The sequence below is a fragment of the Theropithecus gelada genome, chromosome 1 (genome assembly GCF_003255815.1).
Source record: "Theropithecus gelada isolate Dixy chromosome 1, Tgel_1.0, whole genome shotgun sequence".
NCBI classification, from domain to species: domain Eukaryota; kingdom Metazoa; phylum Chordata; class Mammalia; order Primates; family Cercopithecidae; genus Theropithecus; species Theropithecus gelada.
The window spans coordinates 105,740,831-105,764,027 of NC_037668.1; the positions used below are offsets into that span (position 1 = coordinate 105,740,831).

Sequence of the window (23,197 nt, forward strand, 5' to 3'; positions counted from 1 at the left end):
CCCAGCTACTGGGGAGGCTGAGGCAGGAGAATGGCGTAAACCCGGGAGGCAGAGCTTGCAGTGAGCTGAGATCCGGCCACTGCACTCCAGCCTGGGCCACAGAGCCAGACTCCATCTCAAAAAAAAAAAAAAAAGAAAATCTTAAAAAGTAGCCAACAGGCTAGGTACAGTAGCTAATGCCTATAATCCCACCACTTAGGGAGGCCAAGGTAGGAGGATTCCTTGAGCTCAAGAGTTAGAGACCAGCCTGGGCAACATAGTGAGACCTCGTCTCTACTAAAAATTTAAAAGAATCATCCAGGCATGGCGGCATGTGCTTATAGTGCCAGCTACCCATGAGGCTGAGGTGGGAGGATCACCTGAGCCCAGGAGATGGTGGCTACAGTGAGCTGTGATCACACCACTGCATTTCAGCCTGAGTGACACAGCAAGACCCTGTGTCAAAAACAAAAACAAATTTGGAATAAGTGCGATCTGGTGCTGTGAAGAATGTATATTCTGTTGATTTGGGGTGGAAAGTTCTGTAGATGTCTATTAGGTCCACTTGGTGCAGAGCTGAGTTCAAGTCCTGGATATCCTTGTAAACTTTCTGCTCGTTGATCTGTCTAATGTTGACAGTGGGGTGTTAAAGTCTCCAATTATTACTGTGTGGGAGTCTAACTCTCTTTGGAGGTCTCTAAGGACTTGCTTTATGAATGTGGATGCTCCTGTATTGGCTGCATATATATTTAGGATAGTTAGCTCTTCTTGTTGAATTGATCCCTTCAACATTATGTAATGGCCTTCTTTGTCCCTTTTGATCTTTGTTGGTTTAAAGTCTGTTTTATCAGAGACTAGGATTGCAACCCCTGCTTTTTCTTTTGTTTTCCATTTGCTTGGTAGATATTCCTCCATCACTTTATTTTGAGCCTATGTGTGTGTCTGCACATCAGATGGGACTCCTGAATACAGCACACTGATGGGTCTTAACTTCTTATCCAATTTGCCAGTCTTTTAACTGGGGCATTTAGTCCATTTACACTTAAGGTTAATATTATTATGTGTGAATCTGATCCTGTCATTATGCTGTTAGCTGGTTATTTTGTTCATTAGCTGATGCAGTTTCTTCCTAGCATCGATGGTTTTCACATTTTGGCATGTTACTGCAGTGGCTGGTACCAGTTGTTCCTTTCCATGTTTAGTGCTTCCTTCAGGAGCTCTTGTAAGCAAAATTGACCACATAGTTGGAAGTAAAGCACTCCTCAGCAAATGTAAAGGACAGAAATTATAATAAACTGTCTCTTAGACCACAGTGCAATCAAATTAGAACTCAGGATGAAGAAACTCACTCAAAACCACACAACTACATGGAAATTGAACAACTTGCTCCTGAATGACTACTGGGTAAATAACGAAATGAAGGCACAAATAAAGATGTTCTTTGAAACCAATGAGAACAAAGACATAACATACCAGAATCTCCAGGACACATTTAAGCAGTGTGCAGAGGGAAATTTATAGCACTAAATGCCCACAAGAGAAAGCAGAAAAGATCTAAAATTGACACCCTAACACCACAATTTAAAGAACAAGAGAAGAAACAGCAAACACAGTCAAAAGCTAGCAGAAGGCAAGAAATAACTAAGATCAGAGCAGAACTGAAGGAAATAGACACACAAAAAACCCTTCAAAAAAATCAATGAATCCAGGAGCTGTTTTTTTGAAAAGATCAACAAAATTGATAGACTGCTAGCAAGACTAATAAACAAGAAAAGAGAGAAGAATCAAACAGACGCAATAAAAAATGATAAAGGGGATATTGCCACCGATGCACAGAAATACAAACTACCAGCAGAGAATACTATAAACACCTCTATGCAAATAAACTAGAAAATCTAGAAGAAATGGATAAACTCCTGGACACACACACTCTCCCAAGACTAAACCAGGAAGAAGTTGAATCCCTGATTAGACCAATAACAGGCTCTGAAATTGAGGCAATAATTAATAGCCTACCAACCAAAAAAAGTCCAGGACCAGACAGATTCACAGCCGAATTCTACCAGAGGTACAAAGAGGAGCTGGTACCATTCCTTCTGAAACTATTCCAATTAATAGAAAAAGAGGGAACCCTTCCTAACTCACTTTATGAGGCCAACATCATTCTGATACCAAAGCCTGGTAGAAACACAACAAAAAAAGAGAATTTTAGACCCATATCCCTGATGAACATCAATGCAAAAAACCTCAATAAAATACTGGCAAACCAAATCCAGCAGCACATCAAAAAGCTTATCCACCATGATCAAGTGGGCTTCATCCCTGGGATGCAAGGCTGGTTCAACACATGCAAATTAATAAACATAATCTGTCACATAAACAGAACTAAAGACAAAAACCACATGGTTATCGCAATAGATGCAGAAAAGGCCTTTGACAAAATTCCGCAGCCCTTCATGCTAAAAACGCTCAATAAATTCGGTATTGATGGGACATATCTCAAAATAATAAGAGCCATTTATGACAAACCCACAGTCAATATCATACTGAATGGGCAAAAACTGGAAGCATTCCTTTTGAAAACTGGCACAAGACAGGGATGCCCTCTCTCACCACTCCTATTCAACTCAGTATTGGAAGTTCTGGCCAGTGCAATCAGGCAGGAGAAAGAAATAAAGGGTATTCAATTACGAATTGAGGAAGCCAAATCGTCCCTGTTTACAGATGACATGACTGTATATTTAGAAAACCCCATCGTCTCAGCCCAAAATCTCCTTAAGCTGATAAGCAACTTCAGCAAAGTCTCAGGATACAAAATCAATGTGCAAAAATCACAAGCATTCCTATACACCAGTAACAGACAGAGAGCCAAATCATGAGTGAACTCCCATTCACAATTGCTTCAAAGAGAATAAAAGGCCTAGGAATCCAACTTACAAGGGATGTGAAGGACCTCTTCATCAAGGAGAACTACAAACCACTGCTCAATGAAGTAAAAGAGGACACAAACAAATGGAAGAACATTCCATGCTCATGGATAGGAAGAATCAATATTGTGAAAACGGCCATACTACCCAAGGTAATTTATAGATTCAATGCCATCCCCATCAAGCTACCAATGACTTTCTTCACAGAATTGGAAAAAACTAAAGTTCATATGGAACCAAAAAAGAGCCTGCATTGCCAAGACAATCCTAAGCAAAAAGAGCAAAGCTAGAGGCATCATGCTACCTGACTTCAAATTATACTACAAGGCTACAGTAACCAAAACAGAGATATAGACCAATGGAACAGAACAGAGTCCTCAGAAACAATACCACACATCTACAACCATCTGATCTTTGACAAACCTGACAAAAACAAGAAATGGGGAAAGGATTCCCTATTTAAAAAATGGTACTAGGAAAACTGGCTAGCCATATGTAGAAAGCTAAAACTGGATCCCTTCCTTACACCTTACACAAAAATTAATTCGGCCGGGCGCAGTGGCTCACGCCTGTAATCCCAGCACTTTGGGAGGCTGAGGCAGGGGGATGACGTGGTCAGGAGAACGAGATCATCTGGCTAACACGGTGAAACCCCGTCTCTACTAAAAATACAAAAAATTAGCCGGGCGCGGTGGCGGGTGCCTGTAGTCCCAGTTACTCAGGAGGCTGAGGCAGGAGAAAGGCATGAACCCGGGAGGCAGAGTTTGCAGTGAGCCAAGATCGCACCACTGCACTTCAGCCTGGGCGATTGGGCGACAGAGCAAGACTCCATCTCAAAAAAAAAAAACAAACAAAAAACAAAACAAAACAAAAAAAAACAAAAAAAAATTAATTCAAGATGGATTAAAGACTTAAATGTTAGATCTAAAACCATAAAAACCCTAGAAGAAAACCTACGCAATATCATTCAGGACATAGGTATGGGCAAGGACTTCATGACTAAAACACCAAAAGCAACGGCAACAAAAGCCAAAATAGACAAATGGGATCTAATTAAAGAGCTTCTGCACAGCAAAAGAAACTACCATCAGAGTGAACAGGCAACCTACAGAATGGGAGAAAATTTTTGCAATCTACCTATCTGACAAAGGTCTAATATCCAGAATCTACAAAGAACTTAAACAAATTTATAATAAAAAAATCAAACAACCCCATCAAAAAGTGGACAAAGGATATGAACAGACACTTCTCAAAAGAAGACATTCATGGGCCAGGCGTGGTGGCTCACGCCTGTAATCCCAGCACTCTGGGAGGTCAAGGCGGGCGGATCACGAGGTCAGGAGATCGAGACCACCCTGGCTAACACGGTGAAATCCTGTCTCTACTAAAAATACAAAAAATTAGCCGGGCGTGGTGGCAGGCGCCTGTAGTCCCAGCTACTTGGGAGGCTGAGGCAGGAGAACAGTGTGAACCCGGGAGGCGGAGCTTGCAGTGAGCTGAGATCGCGCCACTGCACGCCAGTCTGAGAGACACAGCGAGACTCTGTCTCAAAAAAAAAAAAAAAAAAGAAGACATTTATACAGCCAACAGACACATGAAAAAATGCTAATCATCATTAGTCGTCAGAGAAATGCAAATCATAACCACAATGAGATACCATCTCATACCAGTTAGAACAGCGATCATTAAAAAGTCAGGAAACAACAGGTGCTGGAGAGGATGTGGAGAAATAGGAATGTTTTTACACTGTTGGTGGGACTGTAAACTAGTTCAACCATTGTGGAAGACAGTGTGGTGATTCCTCAAGAATATAGAACTAGAAATACCATTTGACCCAGCAATCCCATTACTGGATATATACCCAAAGGATTATACATCATGCTACTATAAAGACACATGCACATATATGTTTATTGAAGCACTATTCACAATAGTAAAGACTTGGAATCAACCCAAATGTCCATCAATGATAGACTGTATTAAGAAAATGTAGCACATATACACCATGGAATACTATGCAGCCATAAAAAGGGATGAGTTCATGTCCTTCGTAGGGACATGGATGAAGCTGGAAACCATCATTCTGAGCAAACTATCACAAGGACAGAAAAGTAAACACCGCATGTTCTCACTCACAGGTGGGAATTGAACAATGAGAACACTCAGGCACAGGGCAGGGAACATCACACACTGAGACCTGTCGTGGGGTGGGGGCAGGGGGAGGGATGGCATTAAGAGAAATACCTACTGTAAATGGCAAGTTAATGGGTGCAGCACACCAACATGGCATATGTAACAAACCTGCACTTTGTACACATGTACCCTAGAACTTAAAGTATAATTAAAAAATAATAATATTTAAAAAACCACAGCCAACAAAGACCCACAATATTCAGAGGAACAAAGAAGCACAGAGGGCTTCTCACTGGAGATAACACAAGCCAGAAAACACTAGGGCAACATCTTTAAAGTACAAAAAAAAACCCTGTTAACGTAGAATACCATACGTGACAAACATCTTACAAAAAAGAAAAGACCTCTTTAGATATACAAAAGTGGAAAAAATTTATCACTAGCATACCTGCACTATAAAATCTGTACCTTTCAATATTTTTCTATGCTCACATAATCATACAAAAGCACAGACACAAGAAAAAAAAAAAAGCGCAGCCTTCTTCAGTCATCATTTCTTCAACAAACATGTAATCATTTACTTTTCTGAATCCTTCTCTTATTCAGGGTGAGGGAGGATTTAATGAACAGCCCTCTATGTCATTTTCATGGATACACAATACTTCATGATGCACACACTGTGTAGATTATTCAATCAATTCTCCCCTTGATGGACATTCACTTTGTTTCCACATTCTGCCAATAAAAACATCCTTATAAGTCAGGCGTGGTGGCTCACACCAGTAATCCCAGCACTTTGGGAGGCCGAAGTGAGTGGATCACTTGAAGTCAGGAGTTCAAGACCAGCCTGGCCAACACAGTGAAACCTCGTCCCTAGTAAAAACACAAAAATTTGCCAGGCGTGATGACACACCTCTGTAATTCCAGATACTTGGGAGGCTGAGGCAGAAGAATCACTTGAATCTGGGAGGCGGAGGTTGCAGTGAGTCGAAATGGCAACAGAGCAAGACACTTTCTCAAAACAAACAAACATCCTTAAAGGGCAGGTACAGTGGCTCACACCTGTAATCCCAACACTTTGGGAGGCTGAGACGGGGATTATTTAAGCCCAACAGTTCGAGAACAACCGTGAACTCATCTCCACAAAAAAATTAAAAAATTAGCTAGGCATTGTGTGCATGCCTGTAGTGCTGGCTACACTGGAGGCTGAGGCAGGATAATCCCTTTAGCCCAGGAGGTCAACGCTGCAGTTCATGCTACTGCATTTCAGCCTGGGTGACAGAGCAAGACCCTGTCTTCAAAAAAAAAAAAAAAAAAAAAAAATCCTTATAAATATTATGAATTGGCCGGGCGCGGTGGCTCAAGCCTGTAATCCCAGCACTTTGGGAGGCCGAGGCGGGCGGATCACGAGGTCAGGAGATCGAGACCATCCTGGCTAACACGGTGAAACCCCGTCTCTACTAAAAATGCAAAAAATTAGCCGGGCGAGGCGGCGGGCGCCTGTAGTCCCAGCTACTCGGGAGGCTGAGGCAGGAGAATGGCGTGAACCCGGGAGGCAGAGCTTGCAGTGAGCCGAGATCGCGCCACTGCACTCCAGCCTGGGCGACTAAGCGAGACTCTGTCTCAAAAAAAAAAAAAATAAAATAAATAAATAAATAAATAAATAAATAAATATTATGAATATTACCTTACATGGGCTGGTTTTGAAAAATAGGTTTTGTAAGATTACTTTCCAAAGGGGCTATACCTGGTCAGGCACAGTGGCTCACACCTGTAATCCCAGCTTTAGGAGGCTGAGGCAGGCAGATCACTGGAGGTCAGGAGTTCGAGACCAGCCTGGCCAACACAGTGAAACCCCGTCTTTACTACAAACACAGTGAAACCCCGTCTCTACTAAAAATACAAAAATTAGCCGGGCATAGTGGTACGCACCTGTAATCCCAGCTACTAGGCAAGCTGAGGCACGAGAATCGCTTAAACCTGGGAAGCACAAGTTGCAGTGAGCCAAGATTGTGCCACTGCACTCCAGCCTGGGCAAAAGAGTAAGACTGTCTAAAAACAACAACAACAACAAAACAAAGGGCCTATACCAACTTATATTTCATTAAGAATGTAAGGGAATACCATTTTCTGCACAGCAACACTATTCTTTATAAGTAAAAGGTATTGTTTTTTAATTCTGTCATTTGAAGGGCATGTTATAATATTTCACTAGTACTTTAATTTACGTTACCCTGACAACCATTAAGTTTGAATGTCTTTTCATAAATGTTACAGCCTTCTGGATTTGTTCTTTTATTAATTTTCTTTAAACCTTTTGCCCTTTTTACTATTGGGTCCATAACCTCTTCTTTTAAAATTAATTCTCTATCCTCTATATTGCAAAATATTTTTTCAAACTTACCTACCTACCTTTTTAACTGTGGTAAACACCATGCTGAAAAGATTGCCCTGTCCCCACTGAATGGTCTTGGCATCACTGTCAAAAATCATTTGATTATATACAGTACATAAGGATTTATTTCTGGGCTTGCTTTTTTTTTTTTTTTTAAGAGATAGCGTCTTGCTCTGTCACTCAGGCTGGAGTCCAGTGGCATGATCATAGCTCACTGCAACCTCCAACTCCCAGACTCAAACAATTCCGCTGCCGCAGCCTTCCAAGCAGCTAGAACTAGAGGTGTGAGCCACGCCACCTGGCTAATTTTTTACTTTTTTTGTGGAGACAAAGTCTTGCTATGTTGACCAGGCTGGTCTCAAACTCCTAGCCTCAAGCAATCTTCCTAACCTTGGACTTCCAAAGCGCTGGGATTAGAGGCATGAGCCACTGCACCAAGCCTATTTCTAATCTATTCCATTGGCCAATATGTCTGTCTTAATGTCAATACTGTTATTAAATTTCTTATGGTATCCTTTACCATTAAAACGTTTTAATTTTTACAAAATTAAATATGCCTCTTATAATAGCTTCTGAGTTTCTTATCTTCACGTTTCCTTTATCCTAGTTTGTATAACAAAATCTGTAGAATATCCAAGATGTTTATCCTTGTATTTCTACAAGGCTTTGATCCATCTGGAATTTATCTTAAGACAGGAACTCAATTTTATTTTCTTCCAGATGGGCAGACAGTTGTACCAGCACCACTTATTAAATAATCTCCCCATTTCCCACTGAACTGTAATACTACCTTTATCTTTTATTAAATCTGCACACATACTGGATTATTATTCACTTTTACTGTTTCAATGCATTTACCAGAACCTCTTAGGACAATACTGAATACAAATGTGATCATGGGCATCCCCACGTCCCCATCAAATTTCTAATTTTAATGCTCTTGACATTTAGGATATTTGCTGTAATTTCCCTCTATTTTTAATTTACTTATTTTATTAGAAATGGTCTTGATGGGCTGGGCATGGTGGCTCACATCTGTAAACCCAGCAATCTGGGAGGCTGAGGTGGGCGGATCACAAGATCAGGAGTTCGAGACCAGCCTGACCAATATGGTGGAACCCCATCTGTACTAAAAATACAAAAATTGGCCAGGCATGGTGGTAGGTGCCTGTAGTCTCAGCTACTCAGGAGGCTGAGGCAGGAGAATCACTTGAACCCGGGAGGAAGAGGCTGCAGTGAGCCAAGACTGCGCCACTGCACTCCAGCCCGGGTGACAGAGTGAGACTCCATCTCAAAAAAAAAAAAAGAAAAAAAGAAAAAGAAATGGTCTTGATGAACTCTGGCTAATACTGTATTTAGAAATTTTGCATTTCTAGACGTAAGTGAGACTGTTCTTTTTGGCAGCATTCCTTTTTTTTTTCCCCTCTGGTACTTGAATCAGGATTGGCAGCATTTTTATCAGAGATAAAATATGTGTGCTTCACAGAATGCATTGACTAGTTTTGCATTCTTGATCGTGGAAAAGAGAGTTCCTTTTTATTATGATGATTTGTTGTTCTTCATAAATGAAACTCAGTTGTGAAACCATATGCTATGCTGCCTCTGTCAAGGACCAGTCTTCCATCATTTTTCCAAACCTTTCATGGGGATTGGGCAATTAACATTTTTACTTCTTGGGTCAATTTTACTCATTTACATTTTGCTATAACAACATCCATTTTCTCTTGAAATAACTTTACATTATAGCATTACATGTATATTCTCAAGAAAATTTGCAAAAGATTCCATTAATGTCTCCTGTATTTGAGGTCTATGGTGTTTACTCATTCCTAATCTTGTGTATTTTTATTCCATATTTTTTTCTTCTACAAGATGTTTATCTAGATCACTTGTATTTGCAAAGAACCAGTTTTGGGATTTATTTATCTTCTCCACTATTTTTGTTCTGATCTGTTTTCAATTCCATTAATATCCATATCCTACTTGTCTTTGGTTTTATTTACTTATTTATTGGACACAGAGTCTCGCTCTGCTGCCCAGGCTGGAGTGCAGTGGTGCAATCTTGGCTCACTGCGACCTCCACCTCCCAGGTTCATACGATTCTCGTCTCAGCCTCCCAAATAGCTGGGACTACAGGCGAGTACCACCATGCCTGGCTAATTTTTGTATTTTTAGTAGAGACGAGGTTTCACCATGTTAGCCAGGCTAGTCTCAAACTCGTGACCTCAGGTGATTCACTCTCCTCAGCCTCCCAAAGTGCTGGAATTACAGGCATGAGCCACCACACCTGGCCTGGTTTTATTTTCTTAATCCCTAGAGATGAGTATTGAGTGCTTTGTTTACTGAAAGTATTTAAGTTATGTATTTTCCTCTAAAGTAAAAATTCTGCTGTTTGCCAATGAAATTGAGATGTTCTTTTTACTGCTTTTTAGGCAATACTATGTTGCCTCAGAGGAAAGAAATAGGATCAGAGGATTGAAAAGAAACTTCCAAGATAAATATTTTTTTCTAAAATCTCAAGCAAAAAACAAGATTAAAATAAATTCTCTCTGCTGATAGCTCAGATGAAAAAAAGAATAAAACATAAATTATCTCCATTCTGTTATTAATTTTGTAGTATCTAAATAATTTAATAAGAATTGGCTGGGCAGGGCTGGGTGTGATGGCTCACGCCTGTAATTCCAGAATTTTGGGAGGCTGAAGTAGGTGGATCACCTGAGGTCAGGAGTCTGAGACCAGCCTGGCCAACATGGTGAAACCCCTTCTTTACTAAAAATACAAAAATTAGCTGTGCATAGTGGTAGGTGCCTGTAATCCCAGCTACTCTGGAGGCTGAAGCAGGAGAATCACTTGAATCCGGGAGGCAGAGGTTGCAGTGAGCTGTGATCACGCCACTGCACTCCAGCCTGGGCAACAGGGCAAGGCTCCATCTCAATTAAAAAAAAAAAAAAAAAAGAATTGGCTGGGCAGCCGGGCATGGTGGCTCAGGTCTGTAATGCCAGCACTTTGGGAGGCCAAGGCGGGAAGATCATTTGAGCTGACGAGTTCAAAACCAGCCTGGGCAACATGGTGAAACCCCATCTCTCTACAGAAAATACAAAAATCAGTCCAGCATGGTGGTGCACACCTGTAGTTCCGCTAAGGCAGGAGAACCCCTTGCGCCCAGGAGGCAAAGGTTGCAGTGAGCCAAGATTGCGCCACTGCAGCCTGTGCAACACAACGAGACTCTGATGAAAGAAAAACAGAAAGAAAGAAAGAAAAGGAAAGAAAGAAAGAAAGAAAGAAAGAAAGAAAGAAAGAAAGAAAGAAAGAAAGAAAGAAAGAAAGAGAGGAAAAGAATTAGTGCATGTAAACAAAGGCTAACAATTTATCCCAAGGATATTTAGTATCCCATACAATTAAGTATAATGTTATCAAAATAGAAAACCCTTAGTATTCTTGTTACCTAGTTTTTACTCAGTTTATTTACTAGGGTAATAAAATTATTCTTTTATTCCTTTATTTGACAAAGATTTATTGAGCGTAGGGTATTCAGATACAGTAGGGTAAGACAATGGGAGTTCTTAGCTACTTCAATTTCTTCTCATATTGTACACCAAAAGAAAGAAGGCATGTATGCTTCCATTCTTGTCTGATAATTTAGTCACAGGAGATGAGTATTAGACATTAGAAAAACCAGAAAATGGTTGCATATAGAAATGCTATTGTCCAATCCACAGAAGTAGATTTTGTAAAACTAAGACTCCTGCAGAAGCTTGTGACATACAAGTTGGAACTCACAAAAAGAGCACAAGATTTTATCAGTTTGTCCTTATCTTTGTAATCTTGTGTCTGGCAGCTTTTTCCTCTATCTGCCACACTAACTGGACTACTGTTAGTTTTCTCACCAATAATGATGGCAGTAACACCACTGAAAATTTTTCCAGATGAAAACGACTGCACTCATGCTCTATGATGTACAGCTGCAGTGGCTCAACTGCTCGTCTGCATTAAAGTAAATTCAGAACTGCTTCCGGGCTGGGCATGGTGGCTCACAACTGCAATTCCAGCACTTTAGGAGACTGAGGCGGGAGGACTGCTTGAGTCCACAAGTTCAAGACCAGCCTGGGCAACATAGCAAAACCCTGTCTCTACCCCCCAAAAAATACAAAAATTAGCCAGGCCTGGTGGCATGTGCCTGTAGTCCCAGCTACTCAGGAGGCTGAGGTGGGTGGGAGGCTGAGGTGGGTGGGAGGATTACCTGAGCCCAGGAGGCAGAAGTTGCATGCAGTGAGCTGTGATCACACCATTGCGCTCCAGCCTGAGTGACAGAGCTAGGCCCTGTCTCAAAAACAAAACAGAACTGCTTCTGAATATATTACTTTTTTTTTTTTTTTTTTTTTTTTGGAGACAGAGTCTTGCTCTGTCACCCAGGCTTGAGTGCAGTGGTGTGATCTCGACTCACTGCAAGCTCCGCCTCCCGGGTTCACGCCATTCTCCTGCCTCAGCCTCCCGAGTAGCTGCGACTATAGGCGCCTGCCACCATGCCCGGCTAATTTTTTGTGTTTTTAGTAGAGACGGGGTTTCACCATGTTAGCCAGGATGGTCTCAATCTCCTGACCTCATGATCCACCCGCCTCGGCCTCCCAAAGTGCTGGGATTACAGGCTTGAGCCACCACGCCCGGCCCGAAGATATTACTTTTAAGGGGGGAATATTTTAGTAGTACAATCTCCAAATTTCAGCTTGAAATTCTGACCCCTTATCCTAATAGAAGATAATCAGCTATTCAAATTTTAATATTAGGAAAAGCACAGGGAACCACGTTATTAATATAATATTTTTTTTTTAAGACTCTGTCGCCCAGGCTGGAGTGCAGTGGCACAATCTCAGCTCACTTGCAACTTCTCCCTCCCAGGTTCAAGCAATTGTCATGCCTCAGCCACCTGAGTAGGTGGGATTACAGGCATGTGTCACCACATCCAGTTAAATTATTGTATTTTCAGCAGAGACGGAGTTTCACCATGTTACCCTTACTGGTCTCAAACTTCCGGCCTCAAGTGATCCACCCACCTTGGCCTCCCAAAGTGCTGGGATTACAGGAGTGAGCTACTGCGCCTGGCCTTAATATAATAATTACACATTAGGACATAGTTGGTAACCTGAGGAGGAGCTTTTAATATTGAGAAACTGCCTGAATTCCATTGCCTAGTCGATTCCAAAAAGTAAAGCTCTTCATAAAAAGTCAGATTCGCATTACAGAGAAAAAAATTTATGTTAGAAGGATTGGTAGCTATTTAATAGTTACATATAAGGTTAATATGAATGCAGGAGGTCTTCACTAGTAGGTGTCAGAACGGTTCAATATTTTTAACAATAACCTGGATAAAGCTACAGAAGGCAGGCTAGTAAAATATAAACTTAAAATTATAAAAATAAGTTTTTAAAGAAAAATTAAGCTATTTTTTAAAAATAAGCTAAAATTGGCCGGGTGCGGTGGCTCACACCTGTAATCCCAGCACTTTGTGAGGCCGGTGGATCACCTGAGGTGAAGAGTTCGAGATCAGCCTGGCCAACATGATGAAACCTCGTCTCTACTAAAAACACAAAAAATTAGCAGGGCGTGGTGGTGCGCGTCTGTAGTCCCAGTTACCTGGGAAGCTGAGGCAGGGAAATCGCTTGAACCTGGGAGGAGGAGGTCACAGTGAGCCAAGATCATGCCACTGCACTCCAGTCTGGGTGACAAGAGCAAAATTACGTCTCAAAAAATAAAAAAATAAGCTAAAATTAACAGGACGAAATTTAATAATGATGGATGTGATATTCGACATTAGGGTTCAAAGAATCTACCATATAAACTGAGAACAAAAAAAGGTGCCGGTATTTGGATTATAGACCCTTGAAGAAGTAGCAATTCCTACTCAATTAATCAACAGAACAATAGGTTTCATGGTTTCAGAATAAAAAGAGTAACCAGTCTTGCTGAGTACAGTGGCTCACACCTGTAATCCCAGGACTTTGGGAGGCAGGGGCATGAGGATCGCTTGAGGCCAAGAGTTCAAGACCAGCCTAGGCAACGGAGTGATACCCACTCCCCATCTTTACAAAAAAAAAAATAATTTTTTAATTGAATAGTGAAAAGGGGAAAAGAAAAATAATTTTCTAAAAAAGAAGAGTAGCCACTCTTAATGTACTCATAAACTAAGCAGATTATATCTGGAATACAGTATTTTATTTAAGAATACTAAAAGCTATAGAATAAAAGTGCCTCTCATAGAAAATCTTAAAAGAAATAATTTGAAAATTGTATCTTGTAAGATAGCACTGTGCTGAGAGTCAAGTTTCTGGAGCAAGACTCTCCTAGATTTGGGACCAGTGGTAAGTTTCTTCTCTTTGCCTTAGTTCCCTCATCTAAAAAACTGATCTAATTACAAATATCTACTTCATAGAGTTTTGGGGAAGATTAATATATAATACTTTAACCAATTATATAATTACACATGTTAATATATAATTACATATTATATATTAGTATACATAAAGTACTTAGAAGAGGGTGATATAGTTAAGTACTCAGTAAATGTCAATCATTATGAACTGAAAGCATGGATGTCTAAACAGCAGAAGGCAAAAGATTCCAGGACTTGACACACATGTTCCATTTGAACATGATGACCAAAGGGATCCTTTCTTTTCTATGCAACTTGAGAAAGTCAGAACAGCATATCCAATCGATGGTGAAGACTTTGGTTCAAATATAGATGAACTTTCACGGAAGGAGCATGTTCCCCATAACTGTTACGCAGAGGTCGGATAACTGTCAGAGGTGTTTCAAAGGACAGCAAGCACTTTGCACTAAAAACTCAGAATTAAGATTCTATGATTATAAAAAAAATTGATTTGTCTTTCAACAGTTTCAATCTAGACTATAGTTCCACCAGTACTAGTCCAGCAGTACCATATTAAATATTACACTTTAAAATTATTTAATAGCAAAAATACAATGAAGTAATAAGCTTGTGGCTTATCTTTCCGTATTTATCATTGCTACCAACAAAAGCAAGCCAAAAAAGTTGATGAATGGAAGGAAGTTATCACTGAAGAGTGCAGCAACAAGCAGAAAAGTTTATTTTATTCTCAATCCATAGTAAGTGTTCAGGGAGACTTTTCACGAATGAAATCAGCTGACAAGCATTTTAAATAACTGTTTCTTGCCCTTTAAACAAATACTCTGAGAATAAAATCATTCAAACCTCTGTGAGGATTTGAAGATCTCACAAAGTCCTATAATACTTACCTAATTATTCTTCATTTTCATTCAAAACCACAACACAGAAAAAGAAATGTGGTGCATGGCCGGGCGCGGTGGCTCAAGCCTGTAATCCCAGCACTTTGGGAGGCCGAGGCGGGTGGATCACGAGGTCAGGAGATCGAGACCATCCTGGCTAACATGGTGAAACCCCGTCTCTACTAAAAATACAAAAAACTAGCCGGGCGTGGTGGCGGGCGCCTGTAGTCCCAGCTACTCGGAGGCTGAGGCAGGAGAATGGCGTGAACCTGGGAGGCGGAGCTTGCAGTGAGCCGAGATTGCGCCACTGCACTCCAGCCTGGGTGACACAGCGCGAGACTCCGTCTCAAAAAAAAAAAAAAAAAAAAAAAGAAATGTGGTGCTAATCTTTTTATTTCTCTTTTACTAGAAAATCTGTCTCATTGATCCTTAAGAGTCTAATTAATGAGAGCCTTAAGTCTATTAAGAGAAATACGCAGTCTCCTGATTTCTCTAGCTACAACCTATGTGTTCTAGAATCTATTCTTAACATTACCACAATTAATAATACTAAAGTATAGCTTCAATCTGGCAATCTTCATTCCAAATAACATCCTCTAAATGACATTTGTAAATATTAATTAGCATTTCCTACAAAGATTTTTAAAAATCTGTACAATAATGAATGGCAAAATATGGTCAATTCTAGCCTTATCTCACTGAAATAATTTTGAGAAATACTGGAACAAGAGAGAGGAAATAGAAATGAATTAATGAATATGACAGAGTTCTAATAGAGTCTCAAGCTGATGATAATTTTCACTCTAAGTCTCACTTTTGAGCAAGATGAAGAGTTAAATAACAATATACTGGCATTATGGAATAGTCATTAAAAATATTCATGTAGCCGGGCGCGGTGGCTCACGCCTGTAATCCCAGCACTTTGGGAGGCCAAGGCAGGCGGATCACGAGGTCAGGAGATCGAGACCATCGTGGCTAACATGGTGAAACCCCGTCTCCACTAAAAATACAAAAAATTAGCCGGGCGTGGTGACAGGCGCCTGTAGTCCCAGGTACTCGGGATGCTGAGGCAGGAGAATTGCTTAAACCTCTGAGGTGGAGATTGCAGTGAGCAATCTCCTCAGAGTTTATACAAAACTCTGAGGCAGTTACACAAAAATCTCCAAAGGCTTAAGCAGCCTCCAGTTGGCCTTCCATTATTGACCTTTTTTCCTCCTTCTCTGATTCTACCTGCTTCCCCACTTGTGCTTTATAGCATCTCACCTGCACCCATGTCATCTCAGGTCCGAGTTCAAGACGCACTTCAGAGAAGCCATAAGGGCTACAAAAATAATGGTCACAATCTAGCTTAACATAAAGCCACCCCAGCAGTCTTCCAGTTTCAATCTTCTAACAATTACAGCTCATTCTCCTTTCATGTGGATCACACACCTCTTCTGATCAAACACCTTCAGTGAAGTCTTTCATAATTTGCCTTCTTTATCTCTTATTATTAACTTAGACAAACTATGAATATCAGCCAAATTGTTCTACCGATGTTTTCTCAAATATAAGTTGTACCCTTCAAGGAGCTCATTAATCTGTTCACATTATAAATATTCTCCAATATTTACCTTTCAAAGCTCACTCATCTCAACTACTATCTTCACCAAGCTCCAATCACAAGTTATGTCTACCTCATCTAAATTCCCAAAGAACTTTTAAAAAAACTCATAAGGCATTTGCTATTGTTGTGTAAAAAACTGCCTCACTTGACAACAAGCTCTTTGAAGGCAGAAACCACGTTCCTTTCTTTTTGTTTTCCAAAGGGCCTTGCCCTGGTAGACTCAAAATATTGACCTAACTTAGCCTTCTGAACATTTGAGAGCACCATTTATTTTGATACACCTATTGCTTCTTAAAGACTAGTTCTCAGTACACAATACAGCACAAAATTCATGTGCATTTTTATAGATAGTTAAAAGCAACTGTACTCATCTCACAGTCTTTAGAGTTTTCCCACTTACCAAAATGCTCCCGCAGACACATGTACACTTTTAAAGTTTAAAAACTACACTAAATAGAGCTGTTACTTATTCCCTTCCTTTTTAGAAATGGTTACATTTCACATTTCTCACCAAAAGTCTTTCAGCATTTTATGTACTTCATTTTCTTGTGAAGAGTCCTCAGTCTGTCATATGTTATAGTTCACAGTGCTCCCATCTTAATCTATCTGAATTCCCAATCTGTATCAAAAGTTGCTTTGGCAACATTATTTCAGGCTTTACGAAATTCTGATCCTTACACAATCTTGAAATGTTTCTGTCATGGGGAAAGACTTTATTTCTTGGCATTCCGGACTCAGAGGACTGGCATGAGGATCAAGTAAGACTGTGTAAGTGAAAGGTCACTGAAAATTCTAATAGTACTACATAAATGTAAGAATCATCATCTCCTTAATTCTGAATTTCAAATATTTAAAATCACCTATTTACTACAATCTAACGTCATTAAACTGCAGTTGTATAAAAAGATTTGCTTATTGTTAAGTTACAACAAGTTCAGAAAAGACAGAAAAAAAGTGAAAGCTGGCCATAAACCAGATCATAAATATGAAGCAATCTTAAGTAGACTATCCCTCTTGCACATATTAGGTCAAATATTTTATTCCAATCATATTTTTCGTACTGTACTTTCTTTTTTTTCGTTCTTTTTTTTTTTTCTTGAGACGGAGTCTCGCTCTGTCGCCCAGGCTGGAGTGCAATGGCACGATCTCCGCTCACTGCAAGCTCCGCCTCCCAGGTTCACACCATTCTCCTGTCTCAAAGTGCTGTGATTACAGGCGTGAGCCACCGCGCCCGGCAATTTTTTGTATTTTTTAGTACAGAAGTGTTTCACCATGTTAGCCAGGATGGTATCGATCTCCTGACCTCGTGACCAGCCCGCCTCGGCCTCCCAGAGTGCTGGGATTACAGGCGTGAGTCCAGCCCTGACCTTTCTTTCAATCCTGCCAAAATAATGAAATAATACAAAGCTCCTAGCATTGTGACTATTTCTATTATTTTTTCTTAAAACTAGCATTCTTTCATTAAGATTCCTATTTTCTCCCTTATTTATAATAGCATGAATTCACCAACAATATTTGTATTATGTTCAAATCAAATAGCCTATGAAGATAACGTGACTTCGTCAGACCTTTCCAGATGAGACAGTAAGAGAAAAGGAACTAGGACGGCCTCGTACTTTTTGTAACGTTTTTCTTAAAGGAAAATAATCTGATTAAACTTAAAGATTCTCGAAATCCACATATTTGGTAAGCAAAAGGCCTAGAGATCGTTACAGTAAAATTCGCCCTCAATTTAAGTCTATGCTCCTGCCAATATTTCACCCTCTGGCTCAATTTTCCAGGCCTAATATTGATTCTATGAGAATGTAAACTCCAACTGTACTTGAGTGCAAAACACCCAGGAAAATCTCATCGTCCAACAGCTCCACGTAAAACCCTGTAAATACTCAAATGAAGAGCGTTTTGTATATGAGAAATATAAGTAAAGATCTGGGAAACCACACACTATGGATCTTTCAACCAAACAAAGGCTGCAGATGGACAGAAGGTAAGGGGTAACCTCTCAATCAGGATCAAACAATGGTCGAAGAAAAATTCCAGGGACGATGACACCTCGGTTTTTCCGTTCACAACAACAAAAAACGGGGCCAGCCCCCTCAACAGCGCCGCAAAGCGAAACCAGAACCCAGGAGCCGGCGTGCTGCAGGGCTCTCAGTCGCCCACCGAGAGGGACTGGCAAGCCTGAGTGGGGAGACCGAGGAAGGGAGCAGAGCCCCCCTCTCTCGGGCTCACCTGCCCCTCCCGCTTCCAGGAAAGAATCCCTGAGGACCCTTCCTCAAATCAACGACCGGTTCCCAGCCTCCACCGACCCCTGACAGGGCGACCACTAGATTATCTCCGTAACGCAGAGCACCGAGAGGCCGAGGCCTTCTTCCCGCCCGCGCACCCACTACCACCCAGGACCAAGAAAAAGAGGCTGCTGCAGCGGCCGCAGCCCTGGCGCGCGGAAGCGAGAACGGAGACCGGCCCCCGCAGGCGAGCGAAACGCCCTTCGGCCCCGCGCCCCTCCCAGCAGCGCCGCGCTCACCTCTACGGCCTGGCCTGTGGGACCCGCCAGCGCGACCAGCAGCGGCCTGCAGCCGCACCTCCGCAAGCTCCTCTTTTCCTTCTCAGCCCTCGTAGAGGGGCAGTGTCGCGTCAGGAGGGCCGGAAAACGGCCCCGCAGCGCTGCCCTCGGGGTGTCCGCCTCCCGAACCGGCGACTTCCCGCAGCAGCCACGGCTCCTTCCGGTGTCTCCGGGGTCGCCGCAGGCGTCTCGGGCGTCAGGGGAGGTGGGGGCGGAGCCTCGAAAGGAGCCCGTCCCAGGGGCGGGGCCACGGGAGCCAGGCCCAGGTGCGGGGACCCAGGCCGGCTCCCTGTTCTGACTGCAAACTCACTGTACAGAGTACTCACAGTATGTGCAGCAGTTTGAGGCTGTGAGCTTTTTTTTTTCGTTTTTTACATGTTTTCTCCTCCTCTTTCACAGTCACACACTACGACCATTATAAGGTCTTGTCTCGATGCGTTACAAAAACTGCATTAAGGCTGGCCACTGAAGGGCCTCAGGTTTCCAACCTTGTGCAAAGAAGTATTAGACTTAACTTATCTCAATTCAGCATTGTATTTCCTCCTCTCATCTGTCTTCCCCCAACTTCTTAGGACCTAGATTCTCTGAAAGCAGTTATGTTTCCCTTTTCCATCTATGCAAAGAAGAAATTTATCTCACTATTTTCCCCTTAGGTCAAAATCAAGAGGATCAAAGCAAATATTTATTGAAACCTTAGTATCTGCTTAGTGCCTGGAGCATTGAAGGAGTCTTGCCTTCTAATTATGTAACTGTTAAAATGTACTCGATTGAAGTTTAAATCTATGAATAAAAAAGGTTAAATTAATTTTAAAAATTGTTAAAATTGCCAGTTTCAATCTGTCTCATGACATCTGACTTTTTGGTCTCCAAAATGGGAGCATGTACCCAAGTATCATGCAAGATGCTCAATCTCCATTGGAATAGGTAGAAAATATAAAAGCTTCTACTTATTTTTATGGTAAAAATGAAATAAATTAGCCATGATACAAAATTCTATGTAGGCATTGACACTCAGGCCTCAGTTTGCACCACAAATGATCGCCTATGCTGGGTTCACTGAGGAGAATAGAAATTTCACAGAATAGAAGTTTCACAGGCAGGCGCCATGGTTCATGCCTATAATCCCAGCACTTTGGGAGGCCCAGCCAGGCAGATCACCTGAGATCAGGAATTCGAGACTAGTGCCTAGATAATAGTAGGCAGGTACTTCTCAGGTGGACACCAAGTGAAGTCCTTGCAGTGGACAAGTTCTCACGAAACAAATGCACTCTGATAGAATACAATGTAATACCTCTCCCACTTTTAACTTGGGTGAATTCCTGCCTCTCGCCCTTGGGTATTTATATTTATCCTTTTATCCCACAGTCCAGATTGCTTATCTTTTACTTTTCTTCAAACAATATTTCCTGATGGCTTATAATGGCTTATAAGGAAGAACACTATCATTAGGAAATAAATCAATCAACATCCCCTTTAGAGAATAGATTATACATTCCAAAGTGTGGACACCCTGCTGAGTCACTGATTCTGGAGTAGAATTCTAAAGGGTATGTGGACACCCAGCTGAGTCACACTGATTCTGGAGCAGAATTCTAGAGGTGCCATTCATGGAGAATATAAGGTAAATAGTACAACTTAGAGTTGTGCATCAGACCGGGTACTGAAGTCTCTTCTAATGAAAGGGAGAAAAAAGAAGAAATGAAGAGTAAGAAGAAAAAGAAGAAAAGAAAAGGAGAGATAGAAACAGGGAGGGAGGAAGACAATTGAATGGTCATATCAAAAACAAATACTTTCTCATTTTTGTAACTGAGTAATGGCAAATGAAAAATAGCAATGTAGAAAATATACATTTTGGTGCTTATGTACCTGATACTAAATAAAACTTTGTGAATGCTGTTTCCGTAGAGACAATTTTACAGATGCTCCCAACCTCTATCCTTCATTCACCTGGCTAACTCCTACCTAGATATTCTCTGTTTAACACAGCACTCTTCACCCCATTATTTCCCATTTCAGCATCCTGCTTGTTTCCTTTAGAGAATGTATTATAATTTGTAATTATCTTAAATTTTTTGGTGTACTTAATTTTTTGCCTGTCTCTCCTGAACTCCTCAATGGGAGCAGTGACTATTTATCTTATTCATAATATCCCCAGAGCCTAACATTGAAGGACTCAAAAACTTGTTGGCACTCAACTGGGGGTGGTTTTGTCCCCTGAGTGGATAGTTGGCAATATTTCTGAGGAAGATTGGTGGGAGAAAGAATTAGTCACATTCCTTTGCATTGATGTTACAAGAGAGTCCCAGGCATCATTTGTGCCACTATTGAGAAACCCTAATTTAAGCTGGGGCTTTAAAATATGTTTTTGGGCCAGGCACAGTGGCTCGTGACTGTAATCCTAGCACTTTGGAAGGCCAAGGTGGGCGGATCACCTGAGGTCAGGAGTTCGAGACCAGCCTGGCCAACATGGTGAAACTCCATCTCTACCAAAAATACAAAAATTAGCTGAGTGTGGTGGCAGGCACCTATAATCCCAGCTACTCGGCAGGCTGAGGCAGGAAAATCACTTGAACCTGGGAGGCTGAGGTTGCAGTGAGCTGAGATGGCACCACTGCACTCCAGCCTGGGCAAAAAGAGCAGAACTCCATCTCAAAATAAAATAAAATAAAATATGTTTTTGGGCTGGGCGCAGTAGCTCATGCCTGTAATCCCAACATTTTGGGAAGCTACGGCTGCTTGAGTCCAGAGTTCAAGACCAGCCTGGGCAACATGGCAAAACCCTGTCGCTACAAAAAAGTGCAACAATTAGCTGGGCATGGTGGATCATGCCTATAGTCCCAGCTACTATGGAGGGTGAGGTGGGAGAATCACTTGAGCCCAGGAAATTAGGACTACCATGAGCCATGATTGTGCCACCTCACCCCAGCCTGGAGAGTAGAGAAAGACCCTGTCTCTCAAAAAACAAAAACAAAAACAAAAAAGAAAGAAAAGAAAAAGAGAAAATTATATTTTAAAAGAAACCTTAGGCAATGCATTTTTGCTTTTCCACTCACTGTCACGTAATTAAAAAGTCCACCAGGCCAGGTGTGTTGGCTCATCTAAAAAAAAAAAAAGAATAATGATGCTAGGTCAGGCACAGTGTCTCATGCCTGTAATCCCAGCACTTTGGGAAGCCTAGGCTGGAGGATCACTTGAGTCCAGGAGTTCAAGACCAGCCTGGCCAACATGGTGAAACCCACACTCTACTAAAAATACAAAAATTAGCTGGCATGATGGGGGGTGCCTCTAATCCCAGCTACTCGTGAGGTTGAGACAGGAGAATCACTTGGGCCTGGGAAACAGAGATTGCAGTGAGCCGAGATCATGCCACTGCACTCCAGCCTGGGTGACAGAGTAAGACTATGTCTCAAAAAAAAAAAAAAAAAAGAATAATGCTGCTATGCATATTCATGTACAAGTTTTGGTATGAATGTATGTTTCATTTCTCTTGGGTATTACCTAGGAGTAGAATTGCTGGACCATATGATAACTCTACATTTAACATTTTTGAGGAACTGAATCTGTAGTATTTGGATATGTACAGACCACTATACTCTGAATAGATGTTCTAAATTAGCATCTAAAACCATACTTTGAGTTCTAGATACCTTGGTTAGCTCAGTCATAGAAGGGTCCTGTAAAATAACTTGCAGTGGGTAATGAGACTAAAGCTATAATGACCAATATGTGACCTATAGCATTGTATACATTTGAAAGGAGGACCTGAGGTATCTCTGGGGACTGCCAAATTTTTGCAGTTAATAGAAAAATTAATTGGAGCTACAAATTGCCTAAAAGTGTTCATCTACTTAGGTGATATAATTGCTTTTACATCCTCAATGTGCTAGACGTCTTTCTTCAGGCTTAATGTTGTCGCTTGATAAATGTAGTTTCCACTAATCAATCATTCATGAAGTACATTGGTCACATATTGTTTCAGCTGGAATGAGCAGTGACCCTGACTATTCTAAATAAAATATCAGATATACCCAAACAGTGCAATTAAATCTGACTTTGGTGCTGGGCATAGTGGCTCACACTTGTAATCCCAACACTTTGGGAGACCGAGGTGGGCGGATCACTTGAGGTCAGGAGTTTGAGATCAGCCTGGCCAACACAGTGAAACCCTATCTCTACTAAAAATACAAAAATTAGGACCAGGCGCGGTGGCTCATGCCTGTAATCCCAGCACTTTGGGAGGCTAAGGCAGGCAGATCTTGAGGTCAGGAGATCAAGACCATCCTGGCTAACATGGTGAAAACCTGTCTCTACTACAAATACAAAAA

General features: G+C 41.3%; 1 protein-coding gene across 4 annotated transcripts in view; it reads right to left on the reverse strand.

Moving 5' to 3' along the window:
• Positions 1 to 19,062, reverse strand: part of USP33 (ubiquitin specific peptidase 33) — a 69,944-nt gene extending 50,882 nt beyond the window's left edge. For 2 of the 4 annotated variants that reach the window (XM_025392437.1, XM_025392428.1), the window contains exon 1: positions 18,834 to 19,062. Coding sequence is in view for 2 of the 4 variants with exons in the window: in XM_025392416.1 (XP_025248201.1) it covers positions 1,020 to 1,061 (42 nt within the window). In the remaining 2 variants the exon portion in view is untranslated. Of the gene's footprint in view, positions 1 to 1,019; positions 1,062 to 18,833 lie in introns of those variants that run through there. The other 2 variants (XM_025392416.1, XM_025392445.1) reach the window with 1 other exon arrangement.
• Positions 19,063 to 23,197: the final 4,135 nt, after the last annotated feature.